The sequence below is a fragment of the Tachypleus tridentatus genome, chromosome 13 (assembly GCF_004210375.1).
Source record: "Tachypleus tridentatus isolate NWPU-2018 chromosome 13, ASM421037v1, whole genome shotgun sequence".
NCBI classification, from domain to species: domain Eukaryota; kingdom Metazoa; phylum Arthropoda; class Merostomata; order Xiphosura; family Limulidae; genus Tachypleus; species Tachypleus tridentatus.
This window is the reverse complement of record NC_134837.1, coordinates 206,890,886-206,911,592: the sequence shown is the minus strand read 5'-3', so window position 1 is coordinate 206,911,592 and position 20,707 is coordinate 206,890,886. Positions and strand designations below refer to the sequence as shown.

The following is a 20,707-nucleotide window of genomic DNA, read 5'->3' as shown; positions in this document are numbered from 1 at the left end:
CTCATGTTGTTAAAACCACAATTACATTCTAGGGTTTTACACATGTTGTTAAAACCACAATTACATCTTAGTGTTTTACACATGTTGTTAAAACACACGTACATCCTACTGTTTTACTCATGTTCGTCAGAACACACCTACATCCTTGTGTTTTACTCATGTTCGTAAAAACACACTTATATCCTCAGATTTAAACCTAGAAAATCTCAGGTGAACCTTCAATTTGTATCATCAATTTAATCCTGTTAAAATTATATCTTTTTAGTAACTACTGGATTTTAAACCAAAATTCTGGAAACTATTTTCGCTGCCTTCCGTCAATGATTATTAAAGTTCTGATAAAAAATAAACTATGACTGGCAAAATAACATTTCAAAATTCCCTTCCTGAAATACGGTATTGTTCAGGGCACATATTTGGAAGCCATATTATATTCCTTTTTTATATTTCCTTAACGCTTCATCAATACGGTAACCACGCTCTATTTCATTGATTCAATTTAAATGTAGAATTTATGTAAGTTTTTATATGAAATCTTGTAATGTTCTTCTTTCCAAATAGATATGTCATGACTTACTCGTTTTAATAAATTAATACTTGTATTTTTTAACTACATAATTTGATTTATTTGAATGTTAGCTACAATGTTATTTAATTTCTATAGATTCGTGACGATGTAAAAATGTGTCTCAGGACGTCTGGTATGGGTATTAAAACTTTTATTAAAATAAACAAGAGAACAAAGTTTTGACCTTCTTAGGTGATCATCAGGTTAACCTGAGATACATTTTTACTTCAGGTGGGTTTCTCGTCATCATGAATTACTTCACTATGAGGATTATACGGGAAGTGTAAGTCTTTAGTGTTCTTTTGTGTACTGTGTTATCTGTTTGAATTCCAACATGCCTGACCTTATCTACGTTGTTAACGAAACTAAGAAAATTAAACCAAAGAATCATCAATAGAAGAAACAACATCTATTTCGTCTAAGAGTGAAGAAAGGATAAATTAATTCCTAATATTGTGAGGATAGAACTATCCAAGAATTTTAATCAGTGTATAAACATTATTCATAATTGTAGAAAAAACTACTAAAAGTCATGTTAAATTCTTATGGATGCCGCCACTTGTGTAGGAAGAAAATTACATTATAATGTTTGTTTCTTAACTGCAGATTTGGCCGATAGCCACAATGCTATATAATTTCTATAGATTTCGCTACTATAGGAAATAACTTTGTAAATAATATCTGTGTTTGATTTTTTTAAACTACAGATTGACTTATTTGGGTGCTAGTCACGATGACATGGAATCCATATAGATGTCACTACTGTCGGAAGAAAATTACGGAATAATTTGTGTTTGTTTTTAAGTACAGAATTAGATTTAGTCACGATGCTATATAATCTCTATAGATGTCACCACTATGGGAAGAAAATTACGGAATAATTTTTGTCTGTTTTGTTTTGTTTTTTTTAACTACAGAACTTGATCTATTTGGATGTTAGTCACAATGATATAGAATCCCTACAGATGTCGCCATCGAGCAGTCTCGAGAACTTTAATGGTTCCTACAACAAGTTTCAGTGTATTACGTTGCACAGTAAAAATCTACGAAGTGTTCTTTGTCACCATAATGGTAAGATTTTTGACCTGGTCACCAGTTCTCTTTGATTTGGATTATTACTTTATGTCAGTTAGTTCGTTCTTTTGTGACAAGATACAGAGTTTGTACAAGAGAGAGCACGTGACTGCCTGATGCACTTAACAACCAACAAGCATTCTTTGTTGTCATGGTTACTTCAAGCTTCTATTCCTTCATATCGATAAATGGTACTTTAGTTAGTTTTCCTATTCGCTTTATTTTTTATATCAAGGGTGTTATATTGACATGTTTACAATATTTAACAGTAAATTATTTTCCAATAGTTATATGTATATATATATATTTATATGTATGTGTCTATAATTACACACACGGATGTAATATCTCTGTTTTTATTTTTTAACTACAGGATTTGACTTATTTGACTGTTAGTCACAATGTTGTGCATCCCTATAGATGTCGCTTTGTATATCTCGTTACTTTGGTCAGTTTTCTGTTTCTTTTTCATTACCCAATTTCGTTTCGCTCTTTTGCTTGGAGCAACAGTTAGTGTCAAGAGGTCGTTTTACGCACCGTACCAATCCTGTAACCTTTCTTACAGAACAACTTCTTTCAGTTTCTAAATTGTAATACCAAATGTACTTTCACGGGGTCCCTGAAAATGTTCTGTTTCAAGAGTGAATAACACCAAAATTAAGTGTAACAAACATTTTTATTTCTTGCTTTTGAAACACATAATGCATAATTCTTTTCGTAATTCATGTATGGGGATGTTTTACTGACGTCACGAGAGTACAAATTCCAACGGTAAGTGTTCCTTATGTGACGTCATTTTTAATGTCTACTGACTGACTGACTAGCAGACAACACACTACAGTAAATGGTGCAAATGCTTAAAATAAGTGACCCTTCAGGCAGCATTCGTCTGTCTCTTGGATAAACTATGAATTATCTGCTGTTGTTGTTTTCATTTCTTTAAAGTTCTCTGAACCCTACTTATATTACCTTTCAGGACTTCTTCACGTGCAATTTTCCGGGTTCTTAGAGCAGCTAGAAGAGCTTGGAGTTTCACAGTAAGTAGATACAAGTCTTATCTAAACAAAGCAGACGAGAGTTGTGAGTGTATTATAAAAGTGACAGTCATCCTCCCTTAACATATACAGTGGGTGGAAGGGCGTCGCTGATTGGCTGCTAGTCAGTAGCTCAAAATTAACCTAGTCTGATCTGTCAAGGGGTACTGTTAGGAATTTGCCATAAGTATTAAGTACAGATACGAAACAGCGAATTATCCAATCCAGTAATATATGTGTGTGTATATTAGTTTGTTATAACCTAAAAATAAGCCGAAAAAATAAATTAAGAAACAAAAAACGCTCCATTAATTCAAAAGATCCCAGGGTACAAGTTATAATGTGGAATATAGAATATACCCTACGTTTTGAAGTAGACTGCGGAAGTAGGACCAATTAAATCCCATAATTTCAGTACTTCCTTCAGATTGCTTCTCGTTTTAGCAGAATTGATCGATCATGAATTTGTAACAGTTAATGTAAAATGGAATACGGAGCTCCAGCATTCAGATTGAAACATTCGATTTAGCAAATTTTAATTCACACCAAATTTCGTTATCCGGTTATAGTGTCATTAGATTTGACGCGGGGGGGGGGGGCTTTTGTCTAGCTGTCTTCCCTCTAGTTCGACATTAGAAACGTCTCTACTCAGTATCCGAACAATCATTTGACAACTAATGAGAATTATGCACATCGGTGGTAGTTTTGGTGTTTTATTTCGTGAAAACTGGCGAACATGGAGTAAACTATGTAATCAGTAGTGGTTATGGTGTGTAAACAATAGTAGTTACGTTATGTAACTAACAGTGGTTACTTTATACTAACATTTGTGGTTACGTTAAGTAAATAACAGTGGTTACTTTATACTAACATTTGTGGTTACGTTAAGTAAATAACAGTGGTTACTTTATACTAACATTTGTGGTTACGTTAAGTAAATAACAGTGGTTACGTTATACCAACATATGTGGTTACGTTAGATAAATAACGGTGGTTACTTTATGTAAACAATAGTGATTACGTTAGGTAAATAACAATGGTTACTTTATGTAAACAACAGTGGTTACATTATACTAACATATGTGGTTACGTTAGGTAAATAACAGTGGTTACTTTATATAAACAACAGTGGTTACGTTATACTAACATATGTGGTTACGTTATGTAAATAACAGTGATTACTTTATGTAAATAATAGTAGTTATGGTGTGTAAACAACAGTGGTTGCATTATTTAAACAATGGGAGTTATGTTATGTAAACAACTATGGTTACGTATCACAGTAATTGAACTTTCTTTGACCACAGGACTAAGATTTGTTTTGAGCTACAAAATGGGCTACATGCACTATATTTTTTTACCCCCCCCCCTTTCCCAGTATCTCAGCTGTAAGTCATAAACCTTTAAAACATCGAATTTCGATACCCGTGGTGGGCAGAGCATATATTACCCAGACTTTCTTTTTTAATTTTTACATGATGCCTAAATTTAAAAATCAACTAAAGATAGTTTATTATTTAAAATAAACCGGGAGGGAGCTTAAAACTTGTGTTAAAAACCATATAACCTGCAACCTTTTTCCCACAATCCTCTTAATTTGTCCATTTCGAATTCAAAATCAGAGAAGTGTAAAAACAGCATTTCGAACCGCTTACAAGTGATTATTCATGAGGTCTTGTCGACCAATAACAGAACTAATCCAAATGGAAAAAGTAAGTGAAACAAACAAATGTTTTATCCATGATTTTAGGCCTATTAGTTTGTGATATTTCTTAATCTTTCGGCGTTTAAATTGTTACCTTAAAATATATATGCGTTCATTTTACAGAAACGTTTGTGTTTCATTATCTAACTCGAATGACGAGTTATGTGATTACACGAAAGGTCTCTTTGGCAGTAATTTCCCTATTTAGGCCTATGAAGCTCCAACGATAGCTACTTGTGTCATCAAGCGTTGAGAGTTGAGAGTCGATAAGTTTTAAAACAGTAATTATGAGCTGTCCGTTTGTGAAAACTAAGTAATAATGTCATGTTCCGTTTGTCAGACACAGATATGTTTCTCGATATGTCTTCTACTGTATGTGGTACTATGTCACTCTGAAAACAACTCGTTCTAATAATACTTCACCGAATTTTTCAAAACAAAGAACTTGCTATAATTTCTTTGAAAAAAAGAACGGTCCGATATGACGTGATTTAAAAGTTTGTTTCAAGCTAGCCACAAAGCAACAGAACGAGCTATCTGGGGTCTGCCCACCACGGATATCTAAACCAGGTTTCTAGCGTTGTAAGTCCACAGACATACCACTGTGCCACTGGGGGACCAAGGATCAACAAAAACTGTTTCTGGCATGAAATCGTTTTTGTAGTTTTATTGTGAGGATAATAAATGGGTAAATGAAATATTTATAACAGACTTGACACTAAATACGATCGTTGTTGTTTTCTCCAGTAACCACCTGGCGACCTTACCTTTTGAACTTTGTACGGCAACAAAGTTACAAACAATAGATGTCAGACATAACGCCATCTCAGAATTGCCTGTTGAGTAAGTAAATTATATTTTCATTATTATCACTAAGTCGACCATATTGTGTCGTCTTACGTTGTTTCACAACAGAATAAAGTAAAGAGACTTGTTCATTTATCTAATAAATTTAATTTTAAGCTAATAAACAGGTCTCAAAAGCAATGTCTAATAATTTACTATTTAATATCTGCACAGTTAGGCCCTCTACGTCATCTATAGATTGTTTTATTTAATATTTTTTATACTTTTGTTCTACCACCTGTCGGACGGAAATATAACAATATATAACTATTATTTTATTCAATATGTTTTATACTTTTATATTTTACCACGTGTCGGACGAAAATATAACTAATAAACTGGATCAGTCATTTTTGAACTTGTGATTTAAAAATACATAGATAGTTTTAAACGTATTATTATAAGTTCCAGTCCTTAAGGCTTGCAACTTATAATAAAACTTAAAACACTGCTCGATATATTTCGTCAACACTTATAACGTATGCTCTATAAAAAGTGTATGACTATTGAATTCGTTATTAAAACACTTAAATTGGTCATTTTTAGTAAACGTTTCAATAATATTGAAAGGAAGGAATAACAACAAAAAACCAGTGCTTTTTCCTGCTCAGAAACTCTAACCAATATTGTAAGTATACTTATTGAGATAACTTTAATATTACAACCATGAAATCTAATTATTTTATTAAACATTTAAATCTTCCACTGTCACAGTTTACGGTAAGACTACGAATTTACAGCTATAAAATCAGTGGTTCGATTCCCCTCGGTGGACTCAGCAGATAGCCCGATGCGGCTTTGGTATAATAAAAAACACACACACACACACACACACTTTTCCACTATGCTATACATTTTCAAACGTACTAGTTTTATACCCAGACTATTTCGCATAGTGAATAACAGGTGGCGCATTGTAGTAAAAAACAAACGTTTCAGCACACGAATGTCTTCTGGCACCTTCTGTTAATATTTCTTTTCTAACCAATAATAGTTTTTTCAAGAAAAAACGACCACTGCTGTCTATAGTAAAACTGGGAAACAACCACATAAAGCAACTTCCAGAACTGACCAAGGAAATCACGCTTAGGAAATTGTTGTTAGAGAATAACCTGTTAGTCGAACTTCCTGAGGCCTTTTTTGATTATCTTCCCAGGTACTGTAAAAATATAAATATTTGATAATTAAGGCAATAAAAAAGAGCTAAGTGCAAACAGTAATGGCCTTTAAAGTATTAAGTGAATTAATAAAATTATCTATCCTTTAAATATTATTTTATAGTGTTTGTTCTAGTCCTAGCGGCAAGAAAAAGATGTTAAAATATCTTTATAAATATTAGTTACATATGATGTACTAGTGAAAACATTTAGAAACTGGAACTTTTCTTTCAACCTTAAATTAGATTAAATATTCCACAGCTAATTATTTCCACAAAGTAATTTTTTTAACCTTTTCTTGAATAAAACTGTTCGATATAAGTAATCAGATAATTCATAATTTCCAAAGACTAAATTTTTAAATGAGAAGATAATTTAAAAAATAACGTAGTATCCAATAGTTTAATGATGGACATTAATATAGATATCTAAAATGAACAAATCGATAGGAGGAATTTTGATTTATAAATAAATACATAAAAAATTCACAGATTAATAATAAACAGTTTAAATTCCAGATCGAGTGTTCATATTCAATTTAAAAAAATAGGTGTTTGTTTTCCACACAGATGTAAATTTAAAATTAATTCCAAAACTAAAGATAGATGCCGCTGTGCAAACTTAATAAAAATACATTTTAAAAATATTATAAGTTGTTGTGTTTTTTTCCTATAGGCTGGACGAACTCAACATTACAAACAACCAGATAACAGAGCTCCCTCTGCCGAAATACAAACAGAACTTATCGCTACGTAAACTCTTTCTTTCCGCCAATGGGCTTCGAGATAATGTATTCGAGTTTTTGAGATTTTGTCCGAGACTTCAAGTCCTACACGTAGGCTATAATCTTCTTTCTAAACTACCTGACCAGTAAGTGTATTATAGGTGTAACTGTTATTACCTTTAACAATAGTCTAAAAGCTTTTATTATTATTACTATTACTTCCGTTACTCAGGGTGACAGAAGTTATTTTTTGTTTCCTGTATGTGTGTGTGTTTAGTCAGTAAGATTTCTCGAAAACTGTTAAATGGGTTTGGACGAAAGTTAGTATAAATTTGAACTACGGCACAACTTAAAAAGTTATCAGTTTTTGGAGAGTCAAAGCCACGAAGATCCAAAACAATCCTTATCTATTAGCACTGGGACCGATTTTTCACATAATTTTTGCTCTATATCTCAGTCAAAAATAGTCAGATTTTGGATGAAACTTGGTACTCACGACAAGCAAGTATTGCTAGATATTATATAAAAATAGCTTCTTTAAGTTTTAGTTACTTATTGGTCTGAAGTTTCGCGCAAACCTACACAAGGGCTATCTGCGCTAGCCGTTTCTAATTTAGCAGTGTAAGACTAGAGGGAAGACAGCTAGTCATCACCACCCACTGCCAACTCTTGGACTATTCTTTTACCAACAAATAGTGGGATTTGCCATTACATTATAACGCCCTCACGGCTGAAAGGGTAAACATGTTTGGTGTAACGGGAGTTCGAACCCGTGACCCACGAATTACGAGTCGAGTGCCTTCACCATCTGAGCAGGTTACTTATTTTTAACAGGATATATTTTTACTGGACAACTGCTTTAAAAGATGATTTCACTTCTTCAACTCCCTTCGATTACTCGGAACAAATGGAAAGATGAAACACTATAATGTTACACCTTTTGTTTCACAGTAAACATGTCCGCCAGTGACACAGCTGTATGTTTCTACAGCTAGAAACTGGTTTTAGATACCCATGGTGGGTAGAACACAGATAGCCCTTTGTGTTTATCAACAAACAATAGCAACATAGGGAACATAATAAATTTTAATAACTTAAGACCTATTTGACGAAGCCGAGATGTCGCCCCCCTTTATTTTATTCAGCTGGTAACTGCGGCTCATTAAAGTTCTTAATTGTTACACTTGTTGACGATAGAGGGACTACCATAGCAAATTACCCTTTAACTTACATGTTGTTATGTGTTTTTATTGTTATTTCTTTTATTGTTAGCGATGTTATATTTCTTTACAACTGCGGCATCATTACCTATACGAAATTATTAGAATTTTTTAGAAACTCTACAGATAAAAAAGGTATTCCCGGTAATTTAAGGTCAGGTTAAATTTAATTGAAGTACGAAACAATGTTTCGATCTTCTAAGGTCATTTTAAAGTTAACAGAAAGCTTGCAACTGACCGTTGCTGGGCACATGTCTTGGGGACGAGATTGTAGAGGGCGTTACAGCTAGGTAATTAATTGATATAGGTATAAAGGTGTTGTTTTATACTCTCTTGCTCAAAAAGGTTGTTACATGTTCGAAAATGTGATTTTTTGTCATTTATATTATTATAAAACTAAATTAACTTTGTGTGTTGTTCTTAAACTTTCAAGTTTTATTTCTCTACTACTCTGCATTACCTGAGTTCATCTTGAATTGGTTTAATCCCTTGAACATGGGAGTGTTCTGAAACTTGTCCAGAACGCAGTGTCTGGGGCGAGGTATATGGATTCTAGTGTTACTTTTGTACCTTATCTGTAAGCGACGTGTTTTTAGAACTCTGTAAACATTTTACACATTATGCCAGCTCCTACTAACGTAGGTTTGAGAAATCAGATGGTTACCTACGACAACGCTGGGTTGAAACAAGGCGATATTGCAAGACCACTTGATGTATCCAAGTAGACCGTCAACAGAGTTCTCAGAAGAAGAGTTGTAACCGGAAGTGTGAGTCCCAGCAGACCTACGGGTCGTCCACGTGCCACTACAGCACGCGATGGTCGCCGGATCCTCACCATTAGTCGTCGAAACCGTACGATGTCCTCCAGGTCGATTGCTTTTGAGTTACGTGCGCAACGTGATCCGGATTCCACGTCAGACGGTTAATCGACGGTTGGTGCAAGATAGATGGTCAAGAAATCTAAACTGACAGCTAGATATTGCAACAACAGGTTGCAGTGGGCTCAGCGACACCGTAAACTGAGGATCGCACACTGAAATCATGTAGTTTTTGCTGACAAATCCATATCTCTGCTCTACCCCACTGATGGACAAATACGATTGCGCAGGCTTCCTGGAGAACAGCTGAATGATGAAAATGTTCAACCCCAACGTCGCAGGAGGCGAAGGTTCAGTTCACGTCTGAGGTGCATTCTGTTCTGCAGCTGTCAGGCAGTTGGTCATTCTGGATCAAAACGCCACTGGTGCTGTGTATCAGGAATGTCCTGGATCGCCACTTACTGCCATTTGCCCAGGGTATTTACCAGAACAATTTCCGGCTGCAGCAGGACAATATACCGGCTCATAATGCTCGCAACGTGCAAGATTTCTTGCAACAACATTGTGTGTTGGTCCTTGGGCAACCACCTGTAAGCCCAGATACCAACTCGATAGAGCATCTCTGGAATGAACTTGGCCGTACATTCAGGAATAGGAAAGATCCCCTTCAAACCTATAGCAGTTACCTCAATCACTGATTGAAGAGTGGAACGTTAGTTGAGGGTATGCCACGCCGTCTAGCGGATATTATTGCAGCACGTGGGGGCCACTCACGTTACTGAGTTAAATATTCTGATGTGAATGCAATTGTTGCACGTTTACTCAAAGTTTCAGATTGATACTAAATATTTTCACAAAAAGACGATCTTACTTGTTTTGAATTAGAAGTGGAGAAAACAAGTCCATTTCTGATGGTACAGATCTTAAGTTCTACAGAAATTTCCATAAAAAAGACATAATCATGAAATATGACACGAATGTTATAAACATACTTACCAATAATTAGCAAAGGAAAGACATTGCACACATTAAAAACACAATAAAAAATAAAAATAAGGAACAAACAAGCTCAAAACTATCACGTGTAACTTTTTGAGCAAAAGTGTATTGGTTTAATTTTGGTTTTAGTTATTGTATAAATAAGGCTTCTTTGATTTTGTGTTTGTTTATATTTGTTTCCCTACTTAATATCTAGGTGTTTTCTATGGTTATGTTGTGTTTATTTGATTTGTAGTGTTCAAAAACGTGTGAAGGTGTTTGTGTGTGTTCTTTGAATCTACTTTCCATTTTTCTGCTTGTTATCACATTGTATTTTGTAAATTATGTTAGTGTTGTGTTTGTCAGAGTAGTTTTTACATAGTATGAACGTCAGTTTTGTGCCTGGTTTTTGAATAAGTTTAGTGTACACTCGAATGTTGTGTTTCGTTATAAGTTTTTTTCCAATTGTATTCTCTGTTACAAATTCCTTGAAGAGGGGGGGTCAGTGAGGTATATATTGGGTAAAATTATCTTGAGGGACAAACGACATTTGATGCCCCCCACCTTCCCGATACCCCCAGCAACGTAAAAAAACGACAACAACAAATTATTATTATTTTTTATTGAAAATCGTAGTTAAGTGTGTTATATCAAACATTTCACGATGTTATAACGTTGTTTTATTTTAAAATATATATATTGTAGTTTAATTTCTCACTATTATAATTATAGACGCTTGTGTGCATTTTACAAGAAGAAACTTGCAGTTAAATTATGTTTTATTACTTAATGGTTAGTTTGTTTCTAAAAATCCTGAATACAATATATATATAAATTTAATATTTGTTTATCGTTTCTATATTAGAATCTTTAAAGCGACACCAGATCTCCAACAGATGTCACTAGCAGGGAATAGATTCCGAAGCGTAGAGAATCTGTCTAATATTCCGAAGCTCCAGTCTCTATATTTACATTCTAACAAACTGACAACAGTTCCAAATTTTTCGTCTTATGATTCTCTTAGGGTAAGTAATGAATCATTTCTCATTCCAGTCTTTTATCATGAGTCAGGGAAGAAAACAATAATATGATATTGTTTTATTATATTACACTGATACTGTTTCATTATAGCCCTTTCAGCCGTGGGGGCGTTATAATGTAACGGACAATCCCACTATTCGTTGGTAAAAGAGTAGCCCAAGAGTTGGCGGTGGGTGGTGATGACTAGCTGCCTTCCCTCTAGTCTTACACTGCTAAATTAGGGACGGCTAGCGCAGATAGTCCTTGAGTAGCTTTGTGCGAAATTCAAAAAACAAAAACAAACAAAACAGTTTCATTATAATTTACACTAAGGTGGTAACTAACTCAAAACATCGATAGATGTCGCTGTATTTCATGTAATAAATTGTTGCGTCCTTTATAATATAGATTTGGTTCAAAGTTACGTTTGTTTGTTTATATAGACTACAAAGGAAAACTTAAAATTGAAGAACAATCAGAAACGAAACCGTAAATGAAAGCTCAAGAAATAATGTTTATAATAAAAATAAAATCAACCATATTCCAAATAAGGACTGAAGAGTATGTACTATAGGAATAAGGACGAAACAAATTATATATAATGACGAAGACGAAGAGAAAAAAAATCAGTCTTAAAATAACCTCAGGAACATTCATCGTCAATCGATTTGTTAGGGACATTTTTGTGTTTTTATTTTAGATGTTTTTCTCACGGTGCTGGAAATAGGTACTTTTTTCACATAGATACTTCACTTGTTATCCCCCCCCCCCCAGATACACTTCATAAACTTTTAATTGTTATTACTCACACAAACTTGGAACGAATAACGTCCAGACATACCAGTTTCAAATAGCGTGTATATTTGATTTTCTAGGTTCTTGATATATCGTGTACAAAACTAAATAAGGTGAATTTGGCCTTTCTGGTGACCCCTGACCTTTGTCATTTGGATATATCTTTCAACAAGAACCTACAAGTGGAATCAAATGACTTTCAGCACCTTTGGTAAGACGAAAAGTTGGTTGTTAATAAACGAATCAAATACCTTAAAATGTTTACTTTTGTAAATTTTTTTTCACATAAATCGAAACGTGTTTAGGGTTAGTTAACGATAGAATTTCATGAAGAAAAAAGAAAAACATTGTTTTCCATAAAATTATTGATACATAAGTTGCTGTTAATTACTTTTCAGTAGCATTCGATTTCCATCTTATTTTCTTATGTCTGTGCAGCTTTTATTACAATTAAGTCGGAAGAATGTGACGTGCAACTGAAAGCCTGAAGTAGTCTTAATGGCATTAGGCAACCTTAGATTAAGGCATGGGCTTAACGGACTGAAGCCCAGGGTCTCACATTAGTTAGGGGGTTTCAAGCTAAGACTATAAATGTATTGCACGCAGAGGTTCTGTCTTCAGAGGGCTTCTATATACTGAAAAGCCTAGAGCCAATAAAACCTCAATATGGCCTTGGCGTTAGGCCTACTTTGCACTTGTCCTAGATTGTCGCCATAAAAGTATTTCCAGTTTCGTCTGCGACGTTTAGTTTAAATTTAAAAGTGACGTTTCTTAATAACTCTGTAAAGAGTTGATAAATGGATAATTTTTAGTTTAGTAAACCCAACTAAACACCAGCTTCGGTTAGAATATTCGTTGCCATAATATTGTCTGTTTGATGTTAAACACAAAGTTGCAAGGATCTAACAATGAATTTTAGAAATACAAGTGCTCAAGAGTACAACTAAGCTACCAGGATCATTTGTTTTACTTACCAGCAATAAATACCTTAAAATCAACTATTAATGTTTCTCTTCCAATATTCAGTTATAGTTTTATGGTAGTATCTATTCATTACTATTATCATTTTATTTTCTTACTTTTAGTAAATTCCTCTAAACGTAAGAACTTGAGGTGGTAAATGGTTTATTATTTATCACGTTTGGCCAATAAGACAAATATTTATTACTAATGATTGAATACTTTTAGATATGTAAACTTCACCATGAAAGAGACACGAAAATTAAAGCTTTCATAGAACTAAAATATTAAACAGTTGAGGAAAACTACAGATATTAATTGCTATGGAATAGTTAGATCAGTATGGAATCGACCTGAGTTGTGGTTGTTTTTTCCAAAAATTCATATCCATAAACTAACAGAAAGCTGTAAAACATATGCGTTCACATTAATGTCTTTAACACAACAGTACTTCATTAAATACAATACTTCTAGTATAATACAAAATAATTTTAATCGCAGACACCGAAATCTATAAGATCACCTAAGCCTAACTTTAGATCAGACTTTATTGGGAACTATCTGTAATTTAAAAAAAAAGTCTGTAACATGTGTACGTATTTTTCTTTAGTTTAATTAGAGCTAAAGTTTGATGTACTTAATAGTATCAGTAGATAAACTTTTTTAGTAGATATCAGTAGATATTATTTTACAATGTTTATTTTAGGCATTTTCACAAAATTTGATAAGTTAAAATATGTTGTTATACGATATGTTTCAATTTGAGCATTTTCAGAATTGAAATGTGCTGCGGATAAGACATGTAGGTTATTATAGAGTTGTAGCCAAGGGTTCCGTTTGGACAAAATTTGGTGACGCTGTAGCAATGTGTCTCCTTGATCACCAAGCAAACGCAATGGGAAATTTCATCCAATGATTATGATATTTGTGCGCCAGCAATACCAAGTATATCATAATTAATTTTGTTAATTATCAAGACCTCCACTAACCAACCTTCAAATCTAACTATATGCCCAAAGTATCCGTTTTATATATATATGACTGGAAGAATTTTAAAAAGACAATCATATAGCTAATTGTATTGGTTGGCTTTTTAAAAAAATGAACAGTAGCAAACGTTTCTTCATTTTTTGTTTTGTTTATTTAGTACCAAACGAAATGTAGCTGTAGTTGATGTTAGTTGCTCGGGTCGTACAGCGCCACCAAGCGACAAAGGCACACTCCACCCTTCTTGTAAGGAAAATCCATTTGAAATCGCTCTAACCGAAAGCTATGGTAGCCGTGACAGGTAGGAGATAGCCTGGAATTTAAAATATAAGAAAAAAGATTGATTGAAACAAATGTGAACTGGTGTTTAATTTAAACAGTGATTAAATTACTGTTGTAACCCTCGTGTGCATTATTCACATTATATGTTCAACTCGTTTATACTGTGTTAGTTGGGCATTGTTGTTTCTTGAAATTATAGGGTCGTATATATTGTTGGCTTTGGTAACGTACTCTTGCTTCATTTACAGGTTAATTGTTGTTCCGCTGGACTCTCTAAGCTCTAAACACAGTCTACTAATAGCTGCTGTTGAGAGTGAAGGATACGTTGACGACGTGAACCTTGTACGGGGGACCTTACTGCAGTTTCTGAAAGAAGAAAAGCAAGAAAAATCTGGCGTATTTCTAAAGAAAGTGTTTATGAAATTTTTAAAGTAAGTTTATTGACTATTTTAATTTGCTATTTTCCCGCCTGTGGGTGTTAGTATCGGCAGTTCAGGAGTACTTCTTTGTTTGTTTTGAATTCCGCGCAAAGCTACATGAGGGATATCTGCGCTAGCCGTCCCTAATTTAGCAGTGTAAGACTAGAGGGAAGGCAGCTAGTCAACACCACCCACCGCCATCTCTTGGGCTACTTTTTTACCAACGAATAGTGAGATTGATTGTCACATTATAACGCCCCCGTAGCTGAAAGGGCGAGCATGTTTGATATGACGGGGATTCGAACCCGCGACCCTCAGATTACGATTCGAGTGCCTTAACCACCTGGCCATGCCAGACCAGTTCAAGAGTAACCACTACATAATAGTAAGGCTGCATTTTGACTGTCGTAGTTTTATTATAGACACTTGAGTCTGAATTCCCAGTAACCATAACACAGTACTGTGGTTCTTTTATTATTATTACTGTTGTAGTGTTTTAAATACATTTCAAACTGTAACTATAACTATAATAAAATAATGTGGGCTAAGTGGTCTGTGCCCACAACATATATCGAAAGCCACATTTAACACTTTTAGCATTCAGACTTACCATTTAGCCTCTAGGGTCTGCTGATCATTTGTTTTTAAGATATAAAATGTATGTTGTTTATCCTTTCTAATAAACGTCTTTACACTTTAACCGGTGTTCCCAGGTTGAATAAATATAAATTAACTATGTTATAACACTGCTAATACAACGTTCTATTCCCCGCAGTGGACACGACAGATAACCCAGTGTTGCTTTAATTTAAAACTAAGAAAGTAAGTAAACGCAGGTTATAGTCCAGTTTCATAACGAATTATGAAAACAAATCAAGTTCTTCTACTTAGCTGAAAAAAACTAAAAAAGTTTTATAATTGCAGAAAATCGAAAATTTGATTTATTCTAAAATGCTGTTGTCTTGAAAGAGATTTATTTATTTAAGTGTTTGTTGTTCTTTTTTAATAGTTTTCCAACTTGATTTTTAAGCCTAATTAACGATAATAATACTACCACTATAATTTAATTAATTTTAAGCCTAATTAACAATAATAAAACTACCGTTATCATTTATCTAATTTGTTAAGCCTATTTATCGATAATAATACCACCACAATCATTTATCTAACTTGTTAAGCCTAATTAAAGATAATACTACCACTTTGATTTATCTTATGTTTTTCTTAAATCTTATTGAGAATAATTCTACCGGCTTGATTTATTTTATTTTTTCTTAAGCCTTATTAAAAATAATTCTACCAGTTTCATTTACCTTGTTTTTCCTTAAGCTTCGATGGGTACAGCAGATAGTTCGATGTGGCTTTACTATGAGAGAAACACACAACACACTCTTAAGCCTATTTAATGATAATACTATCAATTTGATTTATGTTATTTTGTCTTAAGCCTTATTATGAATAATTCTACCACCTTGATTTATTTTATTTTTCTTAAGCCTATTTAACGATGATTACAATTTAAATACCGTAACATATTTAAAGAAACATAATTATAAATATGTTATAAATATAATTGTAATATTACTTCAGTATATGCAATGCGTCTAACTGTTGAAACAGAAACAAAGTTTAATATCTTCCATTTCATTTAGTTTCGTAAAAATCGTTTTACTTCATTTTATTTATTAGCAATGAAATGTGAAAAATTAGAAATATTTTATGATGAGTTCAATATTTCCACAGACATGTGCAATCTAACGGTTCTACCCTCAACACCAGAATTACATTGTGCATGTTGACTCTAAAGCTCATCAACAAAGAAACTGTATATTCTCTCTATGTAACAACAACAGGTGGTGCCACCTGCGTTCTCGGAAGAAAAAATGATGTTGCTGTCCTTTCCCAACATCAGCTGCCAAGCAAGGATTTGGAGTTGGAGCGTTATTCAGCGATCACAGTAAGAGAGAATAAAATATTTGTTCTTAAACGTCTGAGGGGCCTGGCATGGCCAAGCGCGTAAGGCGTGCGACTCGTAATCTGAGGGTCGCGGGTTCGCGCCCGCGTCGCGCCAAACATGCTCGCCCTCCCAGCCGTGGGGGCGTTATAATGTAACGGTCAATCCCACTATTCGTTGGTAAAAGAGTAGCCCAAGAGTTGGCGATGGGTGGTGATGACTAGCTGCCTTCCCTCTTGTCTTACACTGCTAAATTAGGGACGGCTAGCACAGATAGCCCTCGAGTAGCTTTGTCCGAAATTCCGAAAACAAACAAACAAACTTAAACGTCTGAAGCTCAAAGATATATTGAATATACGTTAAGTCAATCTCTGTGGCACCAACAGTCTTAACTAGTCTTAAATTGTGATGCTTTATAAACCTTTAAGAATAAATTAATATTCAACAAAACATACCTTAGAGAAGTACGGAAACATTCCTTGAAGATAAAACTTTGTGAATTAAACACAGTTTTCGATTATCGAAATAAAAACGTTTAGGAGTCTTCCGATAAATATTATTTTAAGTTATAGAGTAACTAGTATTAGATGAAGATCCAACATAAAAGTCATTGGTCATGGATCGTTTAGTGTATTAAGCAAACACAGGAACGCAGGATAGGTTTAAGTGTATTTGTTTTCATAATGTACCGTTTTTTTTTTTACTGGAAATGTTCAAATAGACGGTGATGAAGTTATTATTTTAGGCTTAATTTTATAAGATCCATAACTTTAAAAAATACTAGCCGATAACCTGTGGCGCCAGTGCATTAGATTCGCTCGTGATGTATTCATGACGTCATATCTGCAATCTGAGAATGAAGAAAAATAAAGTTCTCCGTGACGGGAAACGGAGGTAAAACGGGAGAATCGTGGCACCTATTGCTAATCTACATGCACACAGCATAAAAATTTTGTTTTGATGGGAGTTGCACATCGCGTAATAAAAAAGTTTCTTCAGTATCATATAAGCAAGAGTTCCATTATAGTGTGATATATAAATAAATACGAAAACAATGCTCAAAGAACTTTCATCTAACGTTGTTATTTCTTAATAGGCTGGTTTTAATGGCTCCACTTCCAAAGAAGGTATTGACTTAAAGGCTGTTGCGTGCAATAGAAATGTCATTCCCCACCTACAAGTACATGAAATCGATCTTCGCCTAGATGATAAGTTCTTATTGATCGGTAGTGGCGTCATAACGGAAACCTTCTGTGAAGAAGATCTGATACGAAAAATTAATGGCTTTAATAAACGCCAGAAAGTTGTGAAATACTTAGCAGAAGTTACAACAGCTTCTTCTTCAGGGAGAAGACCGCCTTCTGTTGCTATAATAGCGTTCCATCTAGAAGGACAGAGGACAAACCTCACAGATTCTTCGAAACTTTTGGGACTGTTTTCAAAAGAAGGAAAGCATAATTGTGAACACAAAAGTGGAAATGACCTTTCTGGAGGAGGACAACATGGAGAAGACGTGGGAGAGTTTGGAGAAACATATAAATCTTGGGAATACGTGTTGGAACAAAACCACAAACTACTTTTCACTCGTGAGCTCGAAACAATAAACAGTTCATTTATTCGCCAATCCATGCACAGATTGTATGCGCAAAACGCTACGATTGGCTGTGATGACCCTGCGGTGTTACCGACTTACGGGATCTCCTCTCATCCAGCTGATTCTGCCTCCACCAGAGGGCGGGTGCACTGTCAAAAGCACTCGACACAAATTTGAAAGATAAATGTCGACGATAACATTTTAAAACGATATTCTGTTTTTAAAAAATTATGTCTACGACAAATATTTAATATAAATTTTGCGTTTTCCAAAAACAACAACAAATTTATACAGTATTATTCCGCGCCTACACTTTTATGCAAATTTTAAAAAAAAGCTTCGTTCCTATCGTCCAATATTCCACCACTTTTGAAATACATTTTTACGTTATGTACTTTATATTTGCACCAAGTTATAATACTCACTTACTCTATCGTATTAATTTGCATAAACGTAAAATGCATCAGTTGCAACAAATAGAAATCGCTCAATGAACACAGAAGATAGCCAGACGTGGCCTTAAGTAAAAACACACTAGTTGCGCAACTTCAATACAAGTGTAACAATAACAACACCTCTGTTTTACTTTATCTAAATATTATAATGTTGGAAAGACGGTAAAAGATAATGGTTGATTATTGTTTCAGTTACAAGTGAGCACTTGAACAATAACACTTATGCAACAACAATTAATTATAATTAATTAATTAATTCAATAAGAATGTAATAATTAAAAATAACTACAGTGTTTCTGAAGATGACTAAATCTCCAAATGTAAACAGTTCGAAACATTTTATGTTAAACAGTGACGACCCTATCAGTGTTTAGTCAGCTTCTAACAAAGCCCTATTGGGCTATGTGCTGTTTCCCTTCGTATTAGTGATTGGTAGTTTAGTGTAGTATTGTTTGTCTGTTCCAGTGAGTTACTAGTATTGTGTGTGTGTTTCAGTAAACAACTGCAGTAATTGCTCTTTCAGTATTGTTTGTCTGTTCCAGTAAATGACTAGTATTGTTTGCTTGTTCCTGTAAATAACTAGTATTGTTTGTTTCAATGAACAAGTGTAGTATTTTTGTTTGTCTATTTTAATGAATAACAGCAGTATTGTTTGTTTGTCCATTTCAATAAATAACTGTGGTATTGTTTGTTTGTTCCAATAAATAAGTGTCAGATATGTATACTTCTGTAATAAAACATCAAGTTATTAACAATTAACAAGTTCCCTGGTGAGATAGTAATAAGTTTACAGACTTACAACGCTAAACTTTGGGGTTCGATTCCTCGGGTTGTATAGAACAGATAACTTAATATGGCTTTGCTATAAAATAATCAATAAACTAGACAAATTAATATCCTACATTTAAAATGTTGAGACGAATAAACAGAAATATTACGTTGTGAAAAATATACCATAATTAAATAAAGTTTAATGAGTTTACGGTATATATATATATATATTTCTTCAGAAATCCGGTATGTCGTGACTTTAGTTATAAATACAATAGTAACTTTGCACATGCATAGTAACGTGATACAAGGTTCGCCATCAAATAATTGTGGATGGATGTTAGACATAATTAATGTAGTTTTCACCATTAACACCAGTTTAATTTTTTTCCAACCTTAGATAGGAATGTTTTAGTCAATACGCATATCTTACCAAGAAAAAGAAACACACACACAAACAAACTAAATCAAAAGTTGTTAATTTGGTAAAAATAACGAAAACTTGACTTTATTTTATTCTTACACTGCTAAGATCTGTGAATCGATTCCCCGCTACAACAAACGTAAGCTGATTCTTCGGCCACACGTAAACTGGATTTCGTGGAAAGAGAACCTTCCAACTCAACAACTCATGACAATAGAGGTGGACTCATCCTGCGATGTTGATTGAGTAACAATGGAGTATTTGAAATTGAGAGAGAAAAAATAAACAAACATTCACAAACTTCCATTCACGTTTGTTTTTAACTTTTTGAGAAAGAAAGAAAAAAATCTCAGTACTTCCCTTCTAACTTCCCCTGACTCTGATACAGCTCTAATGTTATGTTGACACCATATGGAGTGAGACTAACGACTGGGGAAGTGCTTTTAAGAGCAGCATAAGACCCGGAGTGTCGTTCTTATGGAATATGGATGGATTCACCAGAAAGGTAAGTAACATCAAATATTGAATAACCAAGGTAATTGTGTCTATATGTGGGTTTCCAAATAGGACGAAAAAAATAAGTGTGTCTATAGGTTTCCAAATTAATAAGTCACGTGCTGTCTGTCTACCGTACAACTGACAACTGTAGGTAGTTTTGGTTACGCCAGACCATCTTCTAACTGAATAATTACAAATCTTATAACTAATTGGTTTTTGTATAATAGAGTAGAAAGACATTAGTTTATTTTACAAATCTGCTACTATTTTCTTCATTTTAACGCATATTACAAATATAGTTTCTTTATAAGATTTAGTTTAATAATATTAAAAATCAAGTAATTTTTTTGTGATTTCCTCACAGTTATACGCATCCTTTTTCTAAGAATCTAAAAATTTCATTTTCTCAAACTCTCTTTTTTTT

General features: G+C 33.8%; 1 protein-coding gene across 1 annotated transcript in view; it reads left to right on the top strand.

The window, feature by feature from the left end:
• The window catches only part of LOC143239632 (uncharacterized), a 62,090-nt gene extending 42,798 nt beyond the window's left edge, over positions 1-19,292 (top strand). The window contains exons 3-13 of the mRNA XM_076480939.1: positions 1,486-1,639; positions 2,619-2,679; positions 5,129-5,224; positions 6,222-6,383; positions 7,060-7,254; positions 10,990-11,149; positions 12,020-12,150; positions 14,047-14,187; positions 14,417-14,599; positions 16,331-16,544; positions 17,638-19,292. Of these exons, the coding sequence (XP_076337054.1) occupies positions 1,486-1,639; positions 2,619-2,679; positions 5,129-5,224; positions 6,222-6,383; positions 7,060-7,254; positions 10,990-11,149; positions 12,020-12,150; positions 14,047-14,187; positions 14,417-14,599; positions 16,331-16,544; positions 17,638-18,312 (2,172 nt within the window). The 3' untranslated portion in view covers positions 18,313-19,292. The remainder of the gene's footprint in view (positions 1-1,485; positions 1,640-2,618; positions 2,680-5,128; positions 5,225-6,221; positions 6,384-7,059; positions 7,255-10,989; positions 11,150-12,019; positions 12,151-14,046; positions 14,188-14,416; positions 14,600-16,330; positions 16,545-17,637) is intronic.
• Positions 19,293-20,707: the final 1,415 nt, after the last annotated feature.